The sequence below is a fragment of the Pseudophryne corroboree genome, chromosome 8, assembly GCF_028390025.1.
Source record: "Pseudophryne corroboree isolate aPseCor3 chromosome 8, aPseCor3.hap2, whole genome shotgun sequence".
NCBI classification, from domain to species: Eukaryota; Metazoa; Chordata; class Amphibia; order Anura; family Myobatrachidae; genus Pseudophryne; species Pseudophryne corroboree.
In genome coordinates this window covers 20,089,993-20,110,495 of record NC_086451.1, presented here as the reverse complement: position 1 = coordinate 20,110,495, position 20,503 = coordinate 20,089,993, and the positions used below count along the sequence as shown (strand labels likewise).

General features: G+C 46.0%; 1 protein-coding gene across 1 annotated transcript in view; it reads right to left on the bottom strand.

Moving 5' to 3' along the window:
* Nucleotides 1-19,867, bottom strand: part of LOC134948173 (ficolin-1-like) — a 51,360-nt gene extending 31,493 nt beyond the window's left edge. Inside the window, exons 1-4 of the mRNA XM_063935998.1 lie at nucleotides 19,743-19,867; nucleotides 18,932-19,024; nucleotides 18,175-18,219; nucleotides 16,679-16,714 (exon numbers count right to left, since the gene is read on the bottom strand). Coding sequence (XP_063792068.1) covers nucleotides 16,679-16,714; nucleotides 18,175-18,219; nucleotides 18,932-19,024; nucleotides 19,743-19,812 — 244 coding nt within the window. The 5' untranslated portion in view covers nucleotides 19,813-19,867. The remainder of the gene's footprint in view (nucleotides 1-16,678; nucleotides 16,715-18,174; nucleotides 18,220-18,931; nucleotides 19,025-19,742) is intronic.
* Nucleotides 19,868-20,503: the final 636 nt, after the last annotated feature.

The following is a 20,503-nucleotide window of genomic DNA, read 5'->3' as shown; positions in this document are numbered from 1 at the left end:
ATATATAGCAGTACGGTACAGTAGGCCACTGCTCTACCTACCTCTGTGTCATCAAGTATACTATCCATCCATAACTGTGGTGCATTTTAGTTGTCGTGCGCAGTATATATAGTAGTAGGCCATTGCTATTGATATAATACTTGCATATAATTCCACACATTAAAAAATGGAGAACAAAAATGTGGAGGGTAAAATAGGGAAAGATCAAGATCCACTTCCACCTCGTGCTGAAGCTGCTGCCACTAGTCATGGCCGAGACAATGAAATGCCATCAACGTCGTCTGCCAAGGCCGATGCCCAATGTCATAGTAGAGAGCATGTAAAATCCAAAAAACAAAAGTTCAGTAAAATGACCCAAAAATCAAAATTAAAAGCTTCTGATGAGAAGCGTAAACTTGCCAATATTCCATTTACGACACGGAGTGGCAAGGAACGGCTGAGGCCCTGGCCTATGTTCATGGCTAGTGGTTCAGATTCACATGAGGATGGAAGCACTCATCCTCTCACTAGAAAACTGCAGTGCCACTCCTAGATGGGCCAGGTGTTTGTGTCGGCCACTTGGGTCGCTTAGCTTAGTCACACAACTACCTCATTGCGCCTCTTTTTTCTTTGCATCATGTGCTGTTTGGGGACTATTTTGTAATCTGCCATCCTGTCTGACACTGCAGTGCCACTCCAAGATGGGCCAGGTGTTTGTGTCGGCCACTTGGGTCGCTTAGCTTAGTCATCCAGCGACCTCGTCCAAATTTTAGGACTAAAAATAATATTGTGAGGTGTTTAGAATAGACTGGAAATGAGTGGAAATTATGGTTATTGAGGCTAATAATACTATGGGATCAAAATGACCCCCAAATTCTATGATTTAAGCTGTTTTTGAGGTTTTTTTTTGTTTTTTTTAAAACACCCCAATCCAAAACACAACCGAATCCGACCAAAAAATTTCAGGGAGGTTTTGCCAAAATGCGTCCGAATCCAAAACACGGCCGTGGAACCGAATCCAAAACCGAAACACAAAACCAAAAAAATGTCTGGTGCACATCACTAGTTTTGTGTTTTGGTTTTGGATTCGGATCCGAGGCCTTGTTTTGGATTCAGACGCATTTTGGCAAAACCTCCCTGAAAATTTGTTGTCGGATTCGGGTGTGTTTTGGAGTCGGGTGTTTTTTAGAGATGAGCGGGTTCGGTTTCTTTGAATCCGAACCCGCACGAACTTCACTTTTTTTTTCACGGGTCCGAGCGACTCGGATCTTCCCGCCTTGCTCGGTTAACCCGAGCGCGCCCGAACGTCATCATGACGCTGTCGGATTCTCGCGAGACTCGGATTCTATATAAGGAGCCGCGCGTCGCCGCCATTTTCACACGTGCATTGAGATTGATAGGGAGAGGACGTGGCTGGCGTCCTCTCCATTAGAATAGATTAGAAGAGAGTTATACCCCTTTTCCACTAGCTCAAAAAACACGGGTAAATGCACGGGGGCGCGCATTTACCCGTGTTTTTGGCAAGTGGAAAAGGGTAAACCCGGATCAAGTGACCCGTGAATCCTACCCGGCTATTTACCTGGGTAGGACACGGGAATGATCCGGGTAGGGTGTAGTGTAAACGGGAGCCGTGTCGATGCGACACGGCTCCCGTTTACACTGTATGGATGGGCGGCGCTGGGAGATCATGTGATCTCCCTGCGCCGCCCCTGCCGTGTAGCTAGAAGCGTCACCAACCCGGCATATGCCGGGTTGTGACTGCTAATGGGAAAGGGACCGAGCACGGGTCGCAGCAGGGGGCAGCTCCCGTGTCAGGCTCCCGGCTGCGACCCGTGCTCGTAGGTGTAAAAGGGGTAAGAGAGAGAGAGAGATTGTGCAGACAGAGTTTACCACAGTGACCAGTGCAGTTGTTGTTAAGTTAACTTTTATTTAATATATCCGTTCTCTGCTATATCCGTTCTCTGCCTGAAAAAAACGATACACAGCAGTCACACAGTGTGACTCAGTCTGTGTGCACTCAGCTCAGCCCAGTGTGCTGCACATCAATGTATAAAAGCTTATAATAATTGTGGGGGAGACTGGGGAGCACTGCAGGTTGTTATAGCAGGAGCCAGGAGTACATAATATTATATTAATTTAAAATTAAACAGTGCACACTTTTGCTGCAGGAGTGCCACTGCCAGTGTGACTAGTGGTGACCAGTGCCTGACCACCAGTATAGTAGTATATTGTTGTATACTATCTCTTTATCAACCAGTCTATATTAGCAGCAGACACAGTACAGTGCGGTAGTTCACGGCTGTGGCTACCTCTGTGTCGGCAGTCGGCACTCGGCAGGCAGTCCGTCCATCCATAATTGTATAATTATATACCACCTAACCGTGGTATTTTTTTTTCTTTCTTTATACCGTCGTCATAGTCATACTAGTTGTTACGAGTATACTACTATCTCTTTATCAACCAGTGTACAGTGCGGTAGTTCACGGCTGTGGCTACCTCTGTGTCGGCAGTCGGCAGGCAGTCCGTCCATCCATAATTGTATTATTATAATATATACCACCTAACCGTGGTTTTTTTTTCATTCTTTATACCGTCATAGTGTCATACTAGTTGTTACGAGTATACTACTATCTCTTTATCAACCAGTGTACAGTGCGGTAGTTCACGGCTGTGGCTACCTCTGTGTCGGCAGTCGGCAGGCAGTCCGTCCATCCATAATTGTATTATAATATATACCACCTAACCGTGGTTTTTTTTTCATTCTTTATACCGTCATAGTGTCATACTAGTTGTTACGAGTATACTACTATCTCTTTATCAACCAGTGTACAGTGCGGTAGTTCACGGCTGTGGCTACCTCTGTGTCGGCAGTCGGCAGGCAGTCCGTCCATCCATAATTGTATTATAATATATACCACCTAACCGTGGTTTTTTTTTCATTCTTTATACCGTCATAGTCAGTCATACTAGTTGTTACGAGTATACTACTATCTCTTTATCAACCAGTGTACAGTGCGGTAGTTCACGGCTGTGGCTACCTCTGTGTCGGCACTCGGCAGGCAGTCCGTCCATCCATAATTGTATTATAATATATACCACCTAACCGTGGGTTTTTTTTCATTCTTTATACCGTCATAGTGTCATACTAGTTGTTACGAGTATACTACTATCTCTTTATCAACCAGTGTACAGTGCGGTAGTTCACGGCTGTGGCTACCTCTGTGTCGGCAGTCGGCAGGCAGTCCGTCCATCCATAATTGTATTATAATATATACCACCTAACCGTGGTTTTTTTTTCATTCTTTATACCGTCATAGTGTCATACTAGTTGTTACGAGTATACTACTATCTCTTTATCAACCAGTGTACAGTGCGGTAGTTCACGGCTGTGGCTACCTCTGTGTCGGCAGTCGGCAGGCAGTCCGTCCATCCATAATTGTATTATAATATATACCACCTAACCGTGGTTTTTTTTTCATTCTTTATACCGTCATAGTCAGTCATACTAGTTGTTACGAGTATACTACTATCTCTTTATCAACCAGTGTACAGTGCGGTAGTTCACGGCTGTGGCTACCTCTGTGTCGGAACTCGGCAGGCAGTCCGTCCATCCATAATTGTATTACAATATATACCACCTAACCGTGGTTTTTTTTTCATTCTTTATACCGTCATAGTCAGTCATACTAGTTGTTACGAGTATACTACTATCTCTTTATCAACCAGTGTACAGTGCGGTAGTTCACGGCTGTGGCTACCTCTGTGTCGGAACTCGGCAGGCAGTCCGTCCATCCATAATTGTATTACAATATATACCACCTAACCGTGGTTTTTTTTTCATTCTTTATACCGTCATAGTCAGTCATACTAGTTGTTACGAGTATACTACTATCTCTTTATCAACCAGTGTACAGTGCGGTAGTTCACGGCTGTGGCTACCTCTGTGTCGGAACTCGGCAGGCAGTCCGTCCATCCATAATTGTATTATTATAATATATACCACCTAACCGTGGTTTTTTTTTCATTCTTTATACCGTCATAGTGTCATACTAGTTGTTACGAGTATACTACTATCTCTTTATCAACCAGTGTACAGTGCGGTAGTTCACGGCTGTGGCTACCTCTGTGTCGGCACTCGGCAGGCAGTCCGTCCATCCATAATTGTATTACAATATATACCACCTAACCGTGGTTTTTTTATACCACCTAACCGTGGCAGTCCGTCCATAATTGTATACTAGTATCCAATCCATCCATCTCCATTGTTTACCTGAGGTGCCTTTTAGTTCTGCCTATAAAATATGGAGAACAAAAAAGTTGAGGTTCCAAAATTAGGGAAAGATCAAGATCCACTTCCACCTCGTGCTGAAGCTGCTGCCACTAGTCATGGCCGAGACGATGAAATGCCAGCAACGTCGTCTGCCAAGGCCGATGCCCAATGTCATAGTACAGAGCATGTCAAATCCAAAACACCAAATATCAGAAAAAAAAGGACTCCAAAACCTAAAATAAAATTGTCGGAGGAGAAGCGTAAACTTGCCAATATGCCATTTACCACACGGAGTGGCAAGGAACGGCTGAGGCCCTGGCCTATGTTCATGGCTAGTGGTTCAGCTTCACATGAGGATGGAAGCACTCAGCCTCTCGCTAGAAAACTGAAAAGACTCAAGCTGGCAAAAGCACCGCAAAGAACTGTGCGTTCTTTGAAATCCCAAATCCACAAGGAGAGTCCAATTGTGTCGTTTGCGATGCCTGACCTTCCCAACACTGGACGTGAAGAGCATGCGCCTTCCACTATTTGCATGCCCCCTGCAAGTGCTGGAAGGAGCACCCGCAGTCCAGTTCCTGATAGTCAGATTGAAGATGTCAGTGTTGAAGTACACCAGGATGAGGAGGATATGGGTGTTGCTGGCGCTGGGGAGGAAATTGACCAGAAGGATTCTGATGGTGAGGTGGTTTGTTTAAGTCAGGCACCCGGGGAGACACCTGTTGTCCGTGGGAGGAATATGGCCGTTGACATGCCAGGTGAAAATACCAAAAAAATCAGCTCTTCGGTGTGGAGGTATTTCACCAGAAATGCGGACAACAGGTGTCAAGCCGTGTGTTCCCTTTGTCAAGCTGTAATAAGTAGGGGTAAGGACGTTAACCACCTCGGAACATCCTCCCTTATACGTCACCTGCAGCGCATTCATAATAAGTCAGTGACAAGTTCAAAAACTTTGGGTGACAGCGGAAGCAGTCCACTGACCAGTAAATCCCTTCCTCTTGTAACCAAGCTCACGCAAACCACCCCACCAACTCCCTCAGTGTCAATTTCCTCCTTCCCCAGGAATGCCAATAGTCCTGCAGGCCATGTCACTGGCAAGTCTGACGAGTCCTCTCCTGCCTGGGATTCCTCCGATGCATCCTTGCGTGTAACGCCTACTGCTGCTGGCGCTGCTGTTGTTGCCGCTGGGAGTCGATGGTCATCCCAGAGGGGAAGTCGTAAGCCCACTTGTACTACTTCCAGTAAGCAATTGACTGTTCAACAGTCCTTTGCGAGGAAGATGAAATATCACAGCAGTCATCCCACTGCAAAGCGGATAACTGAGTCCTTGACAACTATGTTGGTGTTAGACGTGCGTCCGGTATCCGCCGTTAGTTCACAGGGAACTAGACAATTTATTGAGGCAGTGTGCCCCCGTTACCAAATACCATCTAGGTTCCACTTCTCTAGGCAGGCGATACCGAGAATGTACACGGACGTCAGAAAAAGACTCACCAGTGTCCTAAAAAATGCAGTTGTACCCAATGTCCACTTAACCACGGACATGTGGACAAGTGGAGCAGGGCAGGGTCAGGACTATATGACTGTGACAGCCCACTGGGTAGATGTATGGACTCCCGCCGCAAGAACAGCAGCGGCGGCACCAGTAGCAGCATCTCGCAAACGCCAACTCTTTCCTAGGCAGGCTACGCTTTGTATCACCGCTTTCCAGAATACGCACACAGCTGAAAACCTCTTACGGCAACTGAGGAAGATCATCGCGGAATGGCTTACCCCAATTGGACTCTCCTGTGGATTTGTGGCATCGGACAACGCCAGCAATATTGTGTGTGCATTAAATATGGGCAAATTCCAGCACGTCCCATGTTTTGCACATACCTTGAATTTGGTGGTGCAGAATTTTTTAAAAAACGACAGGGGTGTGCAAGAGATGCTGTCGGTGGCCAGAAGAATTGCGGGACACTTTCGGCGTACAGGCACCACGTACAGAAGACTGGAGCACCACCAAAAACTACTGAACCTGCCCTGCCATCATCTGAAGCAAGAAGTGGTAACGAGGTGGAATTCAACCCTCTATATGCTTCAGAGGTTGGAGGAGCAGCAAAAGGCCATTCAAGCCTATACAATTGAGCACGATATAGGAGATGGAATGCACCTGTCTCAAGTGCAGTGGAGAATGATTTCAATGTTGTGCAAGGTTCTGATGCCCTTTGAACTTGCCACACGTGAAGTCAGTTCAGACACTGCCAGCCTGAGTCAGGTCATTCCCCTCATCAGGCTTTTGCAGAAGAAGCTGGAGGCATTGAAGAAGGAGCTAACACGGAGCGATTCCGCTAGGCATGTGGGACTTGTGGATGCAGCCCTTAATTCGCTTAACAAGGATTCACGGGTGGTCAATCTGTTGAAATCAGAGCACTACATTTTGGCCACCGTGCTCGATCCTAGATTTAAAGCCTACCTTGGATCTCTCTTTCCGGCAGACACAGGTCTGCTGGGGTTGAAAGACCTGCTGGTGACAAAATTGTCAAGTCAAGCGGAACGCGACCTGTCAACATCTCCTCCTTCACATTCTCCCGCAACTGGGGGTGCGAGGAAAAGGCTCAGAATTCCGAGCCCACCCGCTGGCGGTGATGCAGGGCAGTCTGGAGCGACTGCTGATGCTGACATCTGGTCCGGACTGAAGGACCTGACAACGATTACGGACATGTCGTCTACTGTCACTGCATATGATTCTCTCAACATTGATAGAATGGTGGAGGATTATATGAGTGACCGCATCCAAGTAGGCACGTCACACAGTCCGTACTTATACTGGCAGGAAAAAGAGGCAATTTGGAGGCCCTTGCACAAACTGGCTTTATTCTACCTAAGTTGCCCTCCCACAAGTGTGTACTCCGAAAGAGTGTTTAGTGCCGCCGCTCACCTTGTCAGCAATCGGCGTACGAGGTTACATCCAGAAAATGTGGAGAAGATGATGTTCATTAAAATGAATTATAATCAATTCCTCCGCGGAGACATTGACCAGCAGCAATTGCCTCCACAAAGTACACAGGGAGCTGAGATGGTGGATTCCAGTGGGGACGAATTGATAATCTGTGAGGAGGGGGATGTACACGGTGATATATCGGAGGGTGAAGATGAGGTGGACATCTTGCCTCTGTAGAGCCAGTTTGTGCAAGGAGAGATTAATTGCTTCTTTTTTGGGGGGGTCCAAACCAACCCGTCATATCAGTCAGTCGTGTGGCAGACCCTGTCACTGAAATGATGGGTTGGTTAAAGTGTGCATGTCCTGTTTTGTTTATACAACATAAGGGTGGGTGGGAGGGCCCAAGGATAATTCCATCTTGCACCTCTTTTTTCTTTTCTTTTTCTTTGCATCATGTGCTGATTGGGGAGGGTTTTTTGGAAGGGACATCCTGCGTGACACTGCAGTGCCACTCCTAGATGGGCCCGGTGTTTGTGTCGGCCACTAGGGTCGCTAATCTTACTCACACAGCTACCTCATTGCGCCTCTTTTTTTCTTTGCGTCATGTGCTGTTTGGGGAGGGTTTTTTGGAAGGGACATCCTGCGTGACACTGCAGTGCCACTCCTAGATGTGCCCGGTGTTTGTGTCGGCCACTAGGGTCGCTAATCTTACTCACACAGTCAGCTACCTCATTGCGCCTCTTTTTTTCTTTGCGTCATGTGCTGTTTGGGGAGGGTTTTTTGGAAGGGCCATCCTGCGTGACACTGCAGTGCCACTCCTAGATGGGCCCGGTGTTTGTGTCGGCCACTAGGGTCGCTAATCTTACTCACACAGCTACCTCATTGCGCCTCTTTTTTTCTTTGCGTCATGTGCTGTTTGGGGAGGGTTTTTTGGAAGGGACATCCTGCGTGACACTGCAGTGCCACTCCTAGATGGGCCCGGTGTTTGTGTCGGCCACTAGGGTCGCTTATCTTACTCACACAGCGACCTCGGTGCAAATTTTAGGACTAAAAATAATATTGTGAGGTGTGAGGTATTCAGAATAGACTGAAAATGAGTGTAAATTATGGTTTTTGAGGTTAATAATACTTTGGGATCAAAATGACCCCCAAATTCTATGATTTAAGCTGTTTTTTAGTGTTTTTGGAAAAAAACACCCGAATCCAAAACACACCCGAATCCGACAAAAATAATTCGGTGAGGTTTTGCCAAAACGCGTTCGAACCCAAAACACGGCCGCGGAACCGAACCCAAAACCAAAACACAAAACCCGAAAAATTTCAGGCGCTCATCTCTAGTGTTTTTTCCCAAAAAACCCTCAAAAACAGCTTAAATCATAGAATTTGGGGGTAATTTTGATCCTATAGTATTATTAACCTCAATTACCATAATTTCCACTCATTTCCAGTCTATTCTGAACACCTCACACCTCACAATATTATTTTTAGTCCTAAAATGTGCACCGAGGTTGTTGGATGACTAAGCTAAGCAACCCAAGAGAGCGGCACAAACACCTGGCCCATCTAGGAGTGGCACTGCAGTGTCAGACAGGATGGCACTTAAAAAAAATTGGCCCCAAACAGCACATGATGCAAAGAAGAGAGAAAAAGAAGTGCACTGTGGTCGCTTGACGGCTAAGCTAAGCGACACAAACTCCTTAATATCACAGGAATTATTTTTTCTAATCAATGGTATTATTGGTCCAAATCACTGGAAAAAAATGACAAAAATCATTGGAATTATTCATTCTAATCAATGGTATTATTGGTCCAAATCACTGGTAGAAAATGACAAAATCACAGGAATTATTCGTTCTAATCAATGGTATTATTGGTCCAAATCACTGGAAGAAAATGACAAAATCACTGGAATTATTTGTTCTAATCAATGGTATTATTGGTCCAAATCACTGGAAAAAAATGACAAAATCACTGGAATTATTCGTACTAATCAATGGTATTATTGGTCCAAATCACTGGAAGAAAATGACAAAATCACTGGAATCATTTGGCAAGAACACTGTAATTAATGATTAATAATAAATCACTAATATTAATTGGTAAAATCTCGCTATCGCCTGCCTAGTGAAGTGGAATCTAGATGGGATTTTGTATCGGGGACACAATAACTTCATCAATTGTCTAAATCCCACTGCACTAATGGCGGAAAACGGGCGCACGTCTAACAGCGCACTGATTACACTGAGCACTGATTATACTGATCAATCACTGATTATACTGAGCACTGATTTTACTGAGCACTGATGATACTACGGAGAACTGACACAGAGCAGCGATAAGCACTGGACTATTGTACTGTAGTATACTGGTCACCACAATGCAGCACTGTACTACTATATATGGCTCACAACAATGCAGCACAGATATGGATACTTGAAGTGACACAGAACTGCAAGATACAGCAATGGCCTACTGTACTGTACTATAATATACTGTTGGTCGCCAAAATGCAGCACACTGAGCACAGATATTTGCAGCACACTGAGCACAGATATGGAGCTTTTCAGGCAGAAAACGTAGCCACGTCCTCTCCGTTCAATCTCCAATGCATGAGTGAAAATGGCGGCAACGAGCGGCTCTTTATATAGAATACGAATCTTGCGAGAATCCGACAGTGGGATGATGACGTTCGGCCTCGTTCGGGTTAACCGAGCAAGCCAGGAAGATCCGAGGCTTCCTCGGACCCGTGTAAAATAGCGGAAGTTCGGGGGGGTTCGGATCTCGACGAACTGAACCCGCTCATCTCTACTCCACATTATTTTAGTTGCACATAAGTTTAGGAAAGGAATTTTGGAGATTTTGTAAAACTCTGCTCCATGCCCTAAAAATCTCATCAGCTCCGCATGCTGACCGCTCATACCTCTGATGGGAAATGCTGTCAGCAGTGCCGTTTCTAGCGGCGGGCGAGCCGTGCAACCGCACGGGGCGCCCGCCGCGGCACTTTAAGTGTTATTTCCCCTCTCCTCCCTCTCCCCGAGCGCTCCTGCTCGAGGGGGCGGAGTTTCACGAAATGACGCGTTTGCGTCGTGACGTCATGACGCAAACGCGTCATTCCACGAAGCCCCGCCCCCCGAGCAGGAGCGCTCGGGGAGAGGGAGGAGAGAAGCATGGAAGGAGGCGGCGGCGGCAGGCGCGAGGGACGTCCGGCGGCGGGATCCGAAGAGCGGAACATGTAAGTATATCTCTTTCTCTCCCCCTTCCTTCCCCCCCACCACTTGACACCTGCCTGCCACACTGGGGATACCTGCCTGCTGCACTGTGTAAAATGGGGACACCTGCCTGCCACGCTGTGTAAAATGGGGGCCTGCCTGCCGCACTGTGTAAAATGGGGACACCTGCCTCACTGTGTAAAATGGGGACACCTGCCTGCCGCACTGTGTAAAATGGGGGCACCTGCCTGCCGCAGTAAAATGGGGACACCTGCCTCTCTGTAAAATGAGGACACCTGCCTCACTGTGTAAAATGGGGACACCTGCCTCACTGTGTAAAATGGGGACACCTGCCTGCCTCACTGTGTAAAATGGGGACACCTGTCTGCCGCACTGTGTAAAATGGGGACACCTGCCTGCCGCACTGTGTAAAATGGGGATACCTGCCAGGAGCGGATCTTGCCACGGGCAAGCAGGACTTTTGCCCGGGGCGCCGCCTTCCGGAGGGCGCCGGCGCCATCTGGAGGGCGCCGCACCACGGCAAGATCCGCTGCTGATGTGCCGTGCGCCCCCCGCTGCCCGCCGCCGCTGTCCCCCGCCGCGAAGGTAACTAGATGCGTAACGTCTAGTTTCCCTTCGTCGAGAGGACGTTTACTGTGCGGTGCGCGATGACGTCATCGCGCACTGCACAGCAAAGGTCCTCTCCACGAAGGGAACTAGACACGAAGCGTCTAGTTCCCCTTCGTGGAGAGGACCTTTGCTGTGCGGTGCGCGATAACGTCATCGCGCACCGCACATCTTTCATCGGCGCTACCACTGTACAGGGGGCGTAAGTGACAACGCCCCCTGTATGAAGCCACGCCCCCATCGCCTGCCTGGGGCGCTCAAAACCCCGGAGCCGGCCCTGATACCTGCCTGCCGCGCTCTGTAAAATGGGGATATCTGCCTGCCGCACTGTGTAAAATGGGGATACCTGCCTGCGTACTGTGTAAAATGGGGATACCTGCCTGCGTACTGTGTAAAATGGGGATACCTGCCTGCGTACTGTGTAAAATGGGGATACCTGCCTGCGTACTGTGTAAAATGGGGATACCTGCCTGCGTACTGTGTAAAATGGGGATATCTGCCTGCCGCACTGTGTAAAATGGGGACATTTGGCTGCTGTAATGTGTAAAATGGGGACTTTTTTTATTTTTTCCCCCCTGTGGTGGGCGTGATGATATCAGATGAGGCCACGCCTTGTCGGGAGCGCGCGCGCCTCCGGCACGCGCATACTTTTTCTTTTTATAGCTATATGGGGGGGCGCAATTTTTTTTATAGCAATGGGGGGGGGGGGCGCATTTTTAAATCTCGCACTGGGAGCCAAATTGTCTAGAAACGGCCCTGGCTGTCAGCCCAGATGTAACAAACCTCAACTGTTCAATGTTTTTGGCCCAAGCAATTCTAAACTAACGCCATCTTCAGATCTGACAGGTACATCAGAGCCTGGAGCCCACGTCTGTGACCACCCTGTATCTGATAGGAAACACGCTGCATGCAGAAAGAACATAAAAAGTTCTACTAGAATATACATAATACAAAGCTACCTGCACCAGGGGATCTCTGATCAGTGAGCTGCTATTGTAAACCAATCAGCTGATCTGTGTGATCTGCCAGCCCAGGACATGCAGTGCAGCTCAGCCAATCACACAGCTCAGCTGATCAGGTTAGCAGCAACTCACCGATCAGAGATCCCTGTGTGCAGGTAAGCTTTTTCTCATTTATATTCTGTTATAAACATTTCTTTTCTTTATGCATTACTGTGTCGCTACATGTTCTGTCTCCAGACTCTGCACTGCCTTACTGGGCATGTGTAGATTATTACCCCAGCAAGTGAAGGCTTCAATTATGGCAAAGCCAGATGCGGACACATTGCTGGGACACAGCTTCTCACAAGCACTGTCCCTCACCTTTATATGATAGATCCCTGTGATAATAATGAATATCACATTATCGCAGCTAAATCATATATAAAATGTGAATTCTGGTAAGTATGCCCCCATCTTTCTGCCACTTTATCTTATCTCTCAGAAACAGAGCTGGTAATATTCCCACCGGCTGAGACTAGTTACTGACCTGACACCGTGGAACTCTACACAGTTCACACAAACTTTACATGTGTTCCCTTTATATACTCAAATATCCCTGTGACCCCTAATCAGCATTGCTGTGTGATAATATAGCCCGCTAAGCACTTTTACTCTCTTTCAGTATGGCTGGACCAATGTAAAATAGAATACTTAACTTTATGTATCAAACTCCTATTATCCTATAGAGTGTAAGCTTGTGAGCAAGGCCCTCCGACCTGTCAGTACAGTATGTCGTTTTATACCCAGCATTACTGTTTGTTCACAATTGCTGTTGCTACAGAAATGTTGCTAAATTAAAGTTAATAAATATAATGTCCATGTTATAAACAGCAATGATGATGATGATGGTAATATTATTATTATTATTATTATTATTATTAATACTATTGTTATTATTATTATTATTATTATTATTATTAAAAATAATAATAATAGTCAGTGCTATTTTTCAGCAGGAACAATCAGGAACGCTGTTCCTGAAACGCTCAGAAACTATAACAATCAGGAACTGGGGCAGATGTATTAAGCCTGGAGAAGTGATAAAGCAGTGATAAGTGCAAGGTGATAATGCAACAGCCAATCAGCTCCAATATTCTCACATTCTTACACCTCCCCGACCTGGGGGTCACCACGGTGGTGGTGTTGGGCTCCTACTACCCTCTAGCTACTCATACCAACTCATACCACCAGAACCATCCCTTACAATCTCTACATTTGAGGTCCATGCCATACGCCTCTTCCAACCTGTTCATCTTCGAGTAGCTGTCATTTACCACTGCCCCCTGGCATTCCTTGACAACTTTGCTTCCTAGCTTCCTCACTTCCTCTCTTCTGACATTCCCTCCATTATCCTAGGTGATTTCAACATCCCTATCGATAACCCCACAAAATCACCTGCCTCTAAACTTCTTAACCTCACATCTTCTCTTGGTCTCTCCCAGTGGACTTCCTCCCTCTCCCATGTGAGTGGAAGCTCGCTGGATCTGGTTTTCACTCACCCCTGTAATCTTTCTGATTTCTCTAACTCCCTGTTCCCCCTCTCTGACCATCACTTGCTCACCTTTAACCTATCTCTATCTGCTTCTCCATCTTTACCACCTAAGACTACCACCACTAAGCGTAACATTGAGACTATTGACACCACTTCCCTGTTTGACTCACTGCTCTCTTCTATTCTCTCGCTTTCCTGCCCTGAACAAGCTACTTCCCTTTACAATGCATTGCTTATTTATGCTCTCGACTCTGTTGCCCCACCAACCACTATTCAACCATCTCAGATCGACACCTCAACCCTGTTACACCAAATGCACCAGATATTGACAAAAATGCTCATGTACCGCTGAGCGACAGTGGAGGAAATCATGCAATAAGGCCGACTTCCTCCACTACAAATTTATGCTCTCATACTACTTTGCTGCCCTTACCCTCTCTAAACAATCTTACTTCAAATATCATCTCCTCCCAATCCTCAAACCCCAGGCGCCTCTTTGCCACTGTCAACTCGCTCCTTTGCCCACCCCCCACCTCAACTCCCCTCTTTACTTTCTGCTCTTGACTTTGCCACCTACTTCATATCCAAAATTGACTTCATTCGTCAGGGCATAACATCCCACCAGAACCTGAGCAACCCCCCCCCCCCTCCTCCATTTCTCTACCCCCCCCTCCCCCCACACACACACACCTCCTTCCCTCCTACCAACTCTGACATCTTTCTTCACTGTATCTGGAGAGGTAGTCATGGTCCTTATCCGGTCCTCACCCCCCTCCACCTCATCACTTGACCCTATTTACTCCTGCCTTCTCCGTTTCCTCTCTTCGTCTGCCTGTTCCCATCTTGCCCATGTACTCAATCTCTCACTCTCATCGGGCCCTGTCCCTTCTGCCTTCAAGCATGCACTAGTTTCCCCTATTCTTAAAAAACCTACCCTTGATCCAACCAATCTCTCCAACTACCGACCCATCTCTCTTCACCCTTTTACCTCCAAACTCCTTCAGCGTATTATCTACAACCACCTCACTGTCTTTCTTTCTTCCCACTCACTGCTTGACCCTTTCCAGTCTGGCTTCCGTCCTCTCCACTCCACTAAAACTGCCCTCACGAAAGTCTGCAATGACCTCCTTGCTGCTAAATCTAGGGGCCACTACTCTCTGATTATTCTCCTTGACCTCTCTGCTGCTTTTGACACTGTAGACCACCCTCTCCTCCTGCAAATCCTTTACTCCCTTGGTTTGCGTGATACTGCTCTCTCCTGGCTGTCCTCCAACCTTTCTGACCTTTCCTTCTCTGTCTCCTCTCATGACTATACCTCCCCCCCCCCCCACTTCCTCTACCAGTAGGTGTCCCCCAAGGTTCTGTACTTGGGCCTCTCCTTTTTTCTCTCTACACATTCTCATTAGGTGAGCTCATTACTGTAGCTCTTTTGACTTAAAATATTATCTCTATGCTGATGATACTCAAATCTACCTTTCCTCCCCTGACCTCTACCCTATCCTCCTCATTCGTATCTCCAACTGTCTCTCTGCTATCTCCTCCTGGATGTCCCAGCGCTTTCTTAAACTTAACATGTCTAAGACTGAGCTGATCATCTTCCCTTCATCCCGCATAACGTCACCTCCCAAAATTTCATTATCCATTGATGGCACAACTATCTCCTCTAGACCCCAGGTGCAATGTCTTGGAGTAATCCTTATCGCCTCCCTCTCCTTCAAACCACACATTCAGTACCTCTCAAAAACCTGCCATTTCCACCTCAAAAACATCTCCGGGATCAGACCTTTTCTCACCCAGGATGCCACTAAGATCATTATTCACTCACTGGTCATCTCCAGATTGGACTACTGCAATCTCCTCCTATCTGGCCTCCCTCAAAAATGCCTCTCTCCACTTCAATCCATCCTCAAGGCTGCTGCCCATATCATCTTCCTTACCAAACGTACTACATTCACATCCCCTCTCTTGCAGGACCTTCCCTGACTACCCTTCCCATTCAGAATCCAAATCAAGCTTCTCACACTCACCTACAAAGCCCTCACCCACTCTTCTCCCTCTTACATCTCTGACCTCATCTCTCTTTACATTCTCACCCATCCTCTTCGCTCTGCTAATGCACGTCATCTCTCCAGCCAACTGATTACTTCCTCCCACTCCTACCTATGAGATTTTGCACGTGCTGCTCTTTATGTCTGGAATTCTCTACCTCTTCCCCTCAGACTCTCCACCTCACTACAAAACTTCAAATGGGCTCTCACGACCCACTTCTTCACCAAACCCAGCCAACTCTCCTCCTAACCCTCTTGTCTATGCTCACTGTCTACCCTTTCTGTGTCACTCCGGTCTGTTAGCCCCTCACCTTTTAGATTGTAAGCTCACAAGAGCAGGGACTTCTTTCCTCATGTGCCTTTCCTTTTCTTACTTACACTATCTTTTACTCCATACTCCCTTTGATGGCATCTAATCCCGGGTTTTCTATACCTATCTTATATTGTCTTGTACTGTAAGTGCTGTTTTCTTGTTTGCTCATTTGATTATGTACTGTGTAATGGGCGATGTGGATGCCTTGTGGCGCCATATAAATAAAGGATAATAATAATAATATGTAAATTGGCAGTTAGGAGCTGATTGGCTGGTGTGTTATCACCTTGCACTTATCACTGCTTTGTCACTTCTCCAGGCTTAATACATCTGCCCCACTAGTGAGTGTTCCCGAACCTGTCCTGGGCCAAAATGTATTTTCCATGCGCTATTTTCTTTCAAAGTCCCTTTACAGTATTTTTTCACACACACACACACACACACACACACACACACACACACACACACACACACACACACACACACACTCACACTCACACTCACACTCACACACACACACTCTCACACACACTCACACACACACACACACACACACTCTCACACACACTCACACACACACACACACACTCACACACACACTCACACACACACACACACACACACACACACACACACACACACACACCTCCACCACCAGACCCGGATTTCCTAAACCTATTCTTCCAGAAAAATATCTGTACTGTTACAGAACAGGAAATACAATAAGATAAGAGGAGTCAGATTCCTTCTCACAAGAGCTTACAATCTAGTTAGACAGCACAATCACAACAGCAATCTGTATTACATCGCAGTTACCTTTTTCTCCTTGCAGCCCTGGAGTTCCTGGATCTCCTGCAATACAATGACATATAACAATGAGAAGTGACACTTGCACTGTACATATACCAGTCTCTATGCTGCTGTATATGAGGGGGGGGTCACATCACACTCACTACTCAGTCACACTCCCAGACCATCTACTGTTCTTACTAGTGATCCCATGTACAGCGGGATGTAGTGGGCGTCCCAGCGCTCAGGGTGCCGGCAGGGGGAAGAGTGGCGCTGGAATCCTGACACCTGTCAGAATACTGATGCCAGGATCCCAACAGATGACATCCCGAATATACTGTAAGTATCTGGGGGGGGGGGGGGGGGTTAGGGTTAGGCTGCGGGGGGAGGGTTAGTGGCAGTGCTAGGCTGTGGGTGGTAGGGTTAGGGTTAGGCTGTGGGGGGTTAGGCTGTGAGAAGGGAGGGTTAGGGCTAGGCTGTGGGGGGGAGGGTTAGGCTGTAAGGGTTAGGCTGTGGGAAGGTTGGGTTAGGGGGTGGTAAGAGGAAAGGGTGGGTAATTTACCCTAAATTTGTCAGGATCCTGGCCATCAAGATGCCGGTGTTGGTCTTCTGACCGCCGGCATTCTAAGCACAGTGATACCATATCCAACCCTGTCCAGCACGTGAGACACAGAGACATGACGGCTGACACAGGGGGAAGTACAAAGGAAGATTACTAGTAGATAAGGCACGGGGGACTTGGAGCAGTGAGGATGCCGGTACACACTGGGTAGGTGCAATTCTTACCAGGTCCCCACACACTACAATAACATACACATATAGGACATGTCAGTTGTTGAACATTTAAACCCCTGATGATTATGATTTGGATCTCCGTAAGCTTCTATACGCTAGATTTAGTGCAAGGTAAAAGAGACATGTTTGTGTATAAGTCATTGGGCATCTTTTCCATCCATTCCTCAGTCATCCCTCGTTGTACTCAGCAATGTGTTTGGTTTTGCACAGTTCTCCTTATACACATCAAGGTCTGCACCTGCTCTGTTCTAAGTAGATGCCTCAGCTACTTACTAGTGCACTCCGGTGTGCGGAGAGGCTGTAATACCTGCAGGTACACTTTGTGTGTATGTGTAATGTCTATAACAGGTTGTGCTAAAAGCCCTGGAGACTGAGGGCAGGATGCAATGAACAAGACATGGTTTATCCGTGCACATTACTGCCCCGTAAAATCAATGTCCGAGATCAGCCGCCATCCCACACGGCTGACAAATTCTGACTTTATTACATCCCGGCTTAATAGCGAGGTAAATATGGTAATAACCATTTAATATCTATTTATGACTAATCTTATTCATTAGCCTCTCACAAAGGTCATTTCCAAGTTAACAAAGAAAGACAATTCCTTTCCTGTGCTGTATACTCTGTCAGTTACATATGTATATTATATACCTGTGTATACAGTAGTATTCACACATGAACAGGTCCTTAAATATTTATTATATAGGTGATTACAGATTGTCACCAACCTTTCTGTCCGGGAGGCCCAGCTGCTCCTGCGATGCCCGGGAGTCCTGCAAATAATATATAATACATAACACATGTACAGTATGTGATAATAATGAGTGATGTATATATAGTACATGATATAAATACTGACTCACAATATCAGCAACTTATCTCTCTACCTATGTGGATACATTCTATTGTGAGATATATATATATTAGATGTTTCCTTTTCTATATAAGATTCCAATAAATGAAACATTTTATTGATACATTAACATTATAGATAAGCTGGATATATGTTATGGTAATATAGATATGAAAGTGAAAGTGAGATGACTGTGTTAATTGTATATTAAAAATATATTTAAAATAAATCAGAGATCCAGCTTTTGTTCAATGCTAAATCCCATCCCCTTACATAGTAACAGACATGAGAATTATCATGGAGGGGAATCCCATAAATTGGAGTTACTCAGCCGGCCAACACCCACGACCATTCCGTCTCCAGGTTTCATATCCTGGAGAATTATAATACAAAGTGCGCCCTGCTGGGACGTCACGCAGAAGCTGATTGGATAACTGACTGCGCTAATTACATCTTTACCAATCTGATACAGTGTCTGATTATTACTGCCCCAATCTATATATCCTGTAACATAACTACTGTATATATACATTCCCCTAACAGAACTATATATACGTTTCCTCTGTCCTCAGTAGAACAGTCTCATTGCAATATGGGTCCCTATAGTAGAAGCAGGACCTGCTAGTACCAACCTCTCTCTCCTGGAGGTCCACGTTCTCCTTTATCTCCTTGGGCTCCCGCTGTCCCAGGACATCCTTTCAGGATAGTCAGCTGCTCTAGGCCACCTGGTAAAAATAGAACAAAATATGAACTATAATGTCAGACCTTATTAATCCCTTAGATTTTTATAGATAACAATGGTTTGTGCTAAAATATTGTACAGAGGTTTTTTAAAAAAAAATTTGTTAATCCTTATTCTGTCATTTTTCAGTTTCATTTTAGAATACAAAACTTTTTTTCTGCTATTTGCCTGTAGATTTATTAGTTTATATAAATGTTTATTAGTTTATACAAATACTGAATAAATAATAAACTACTACAACTTTTACCAGCTTTTTTTTCTTCCTTTATTTCTGTGTTTTTCAGTATTGTTTTCATTGCACCAGTCACAGTGGTCTATTTGTGCGGCCCGAGAATAACAAAAGCTGCCCTCTGACTATAACTGAGGGTGCAGCAGAGGTGATACGTCTTGGGACAGCAGAAATAAATGACTCTGATCATACAAATGCATGGCTGAAAGGCACAGAAGGAAGACAGAATAATAAAGGAACATATTTAGTAAACGTTTCAAGCAGATATTTAAAAATAAAAATAACTTAAGCATAGACAATATTCATCTTGTGCGATGCTGTAGTTTCCAATTAAATGGGGTTCATCAAATATATAGATACTAGAAACTTTTATGGGCAATAAGACTATTTGACTTATTTGCATCATCATTAACATTTCAGGCAATTCCTTAGGTGAAAACAGGCGTTGGAAAACCCAGTGACCAGGACTCACCTGAGCAGGTGTCCTCAGCGTTACTGAGAGTGGTGACCAGAAAGAAGACCATAAGTGATGAGGACAGCATTGCGGATTCAGGGATTCTGTTCCTTCAATCTCGCACTGACACCTTCCTATCTTATTCTGCTTTCTGTGGAGAACGTATTCACTATTTATAGGCTGGTAGATCTTTTCTCAGTAATAATCGCACAATGGAAATTATTTACTCAGTATTAGCTGATCTTCAAACAGTACACAATTCCTAATAGCTAAAACATCTACACCCTGTGGTGAGAATACCCATCACCATGTTTTCCTGGTCTGGGCAAATACACGTAGATGCCAGCTGCCATTGTTACGATTTCATAATATCAAGATGACTGTGATCAGTATCTTAGGTCAACACAAGTAAGATGGAGGCTGTGGTGAGAGCGGGGTGCGGGGTTACTTGTAAAATAAAGGTTAGGTCCACTTGGCATCCCGCCTCACCTGCACAGGTTACACTGACTGTCACACATCGCTTATACAGTATGTAAGCTTATGATTGTTGTCAGAGCTGGCCCTAACCAATATGATGCCCTAGGCAAGATTTTGTCTGGTGCCCCCTAGCACCACCACTTGTTCCACTTCTGACCCTGCACCCCTTTCCCAGCACCATCACCCCTCACTCATAGCAGTCCTTATTTTGGTGTTCCTACCCCCTATATCTTAAATAGGAATAGTGCGCACATTCGGCGCACAACCCAAAAAGGGGTGTGTCCTTGCTGGGAAGGGGCGTG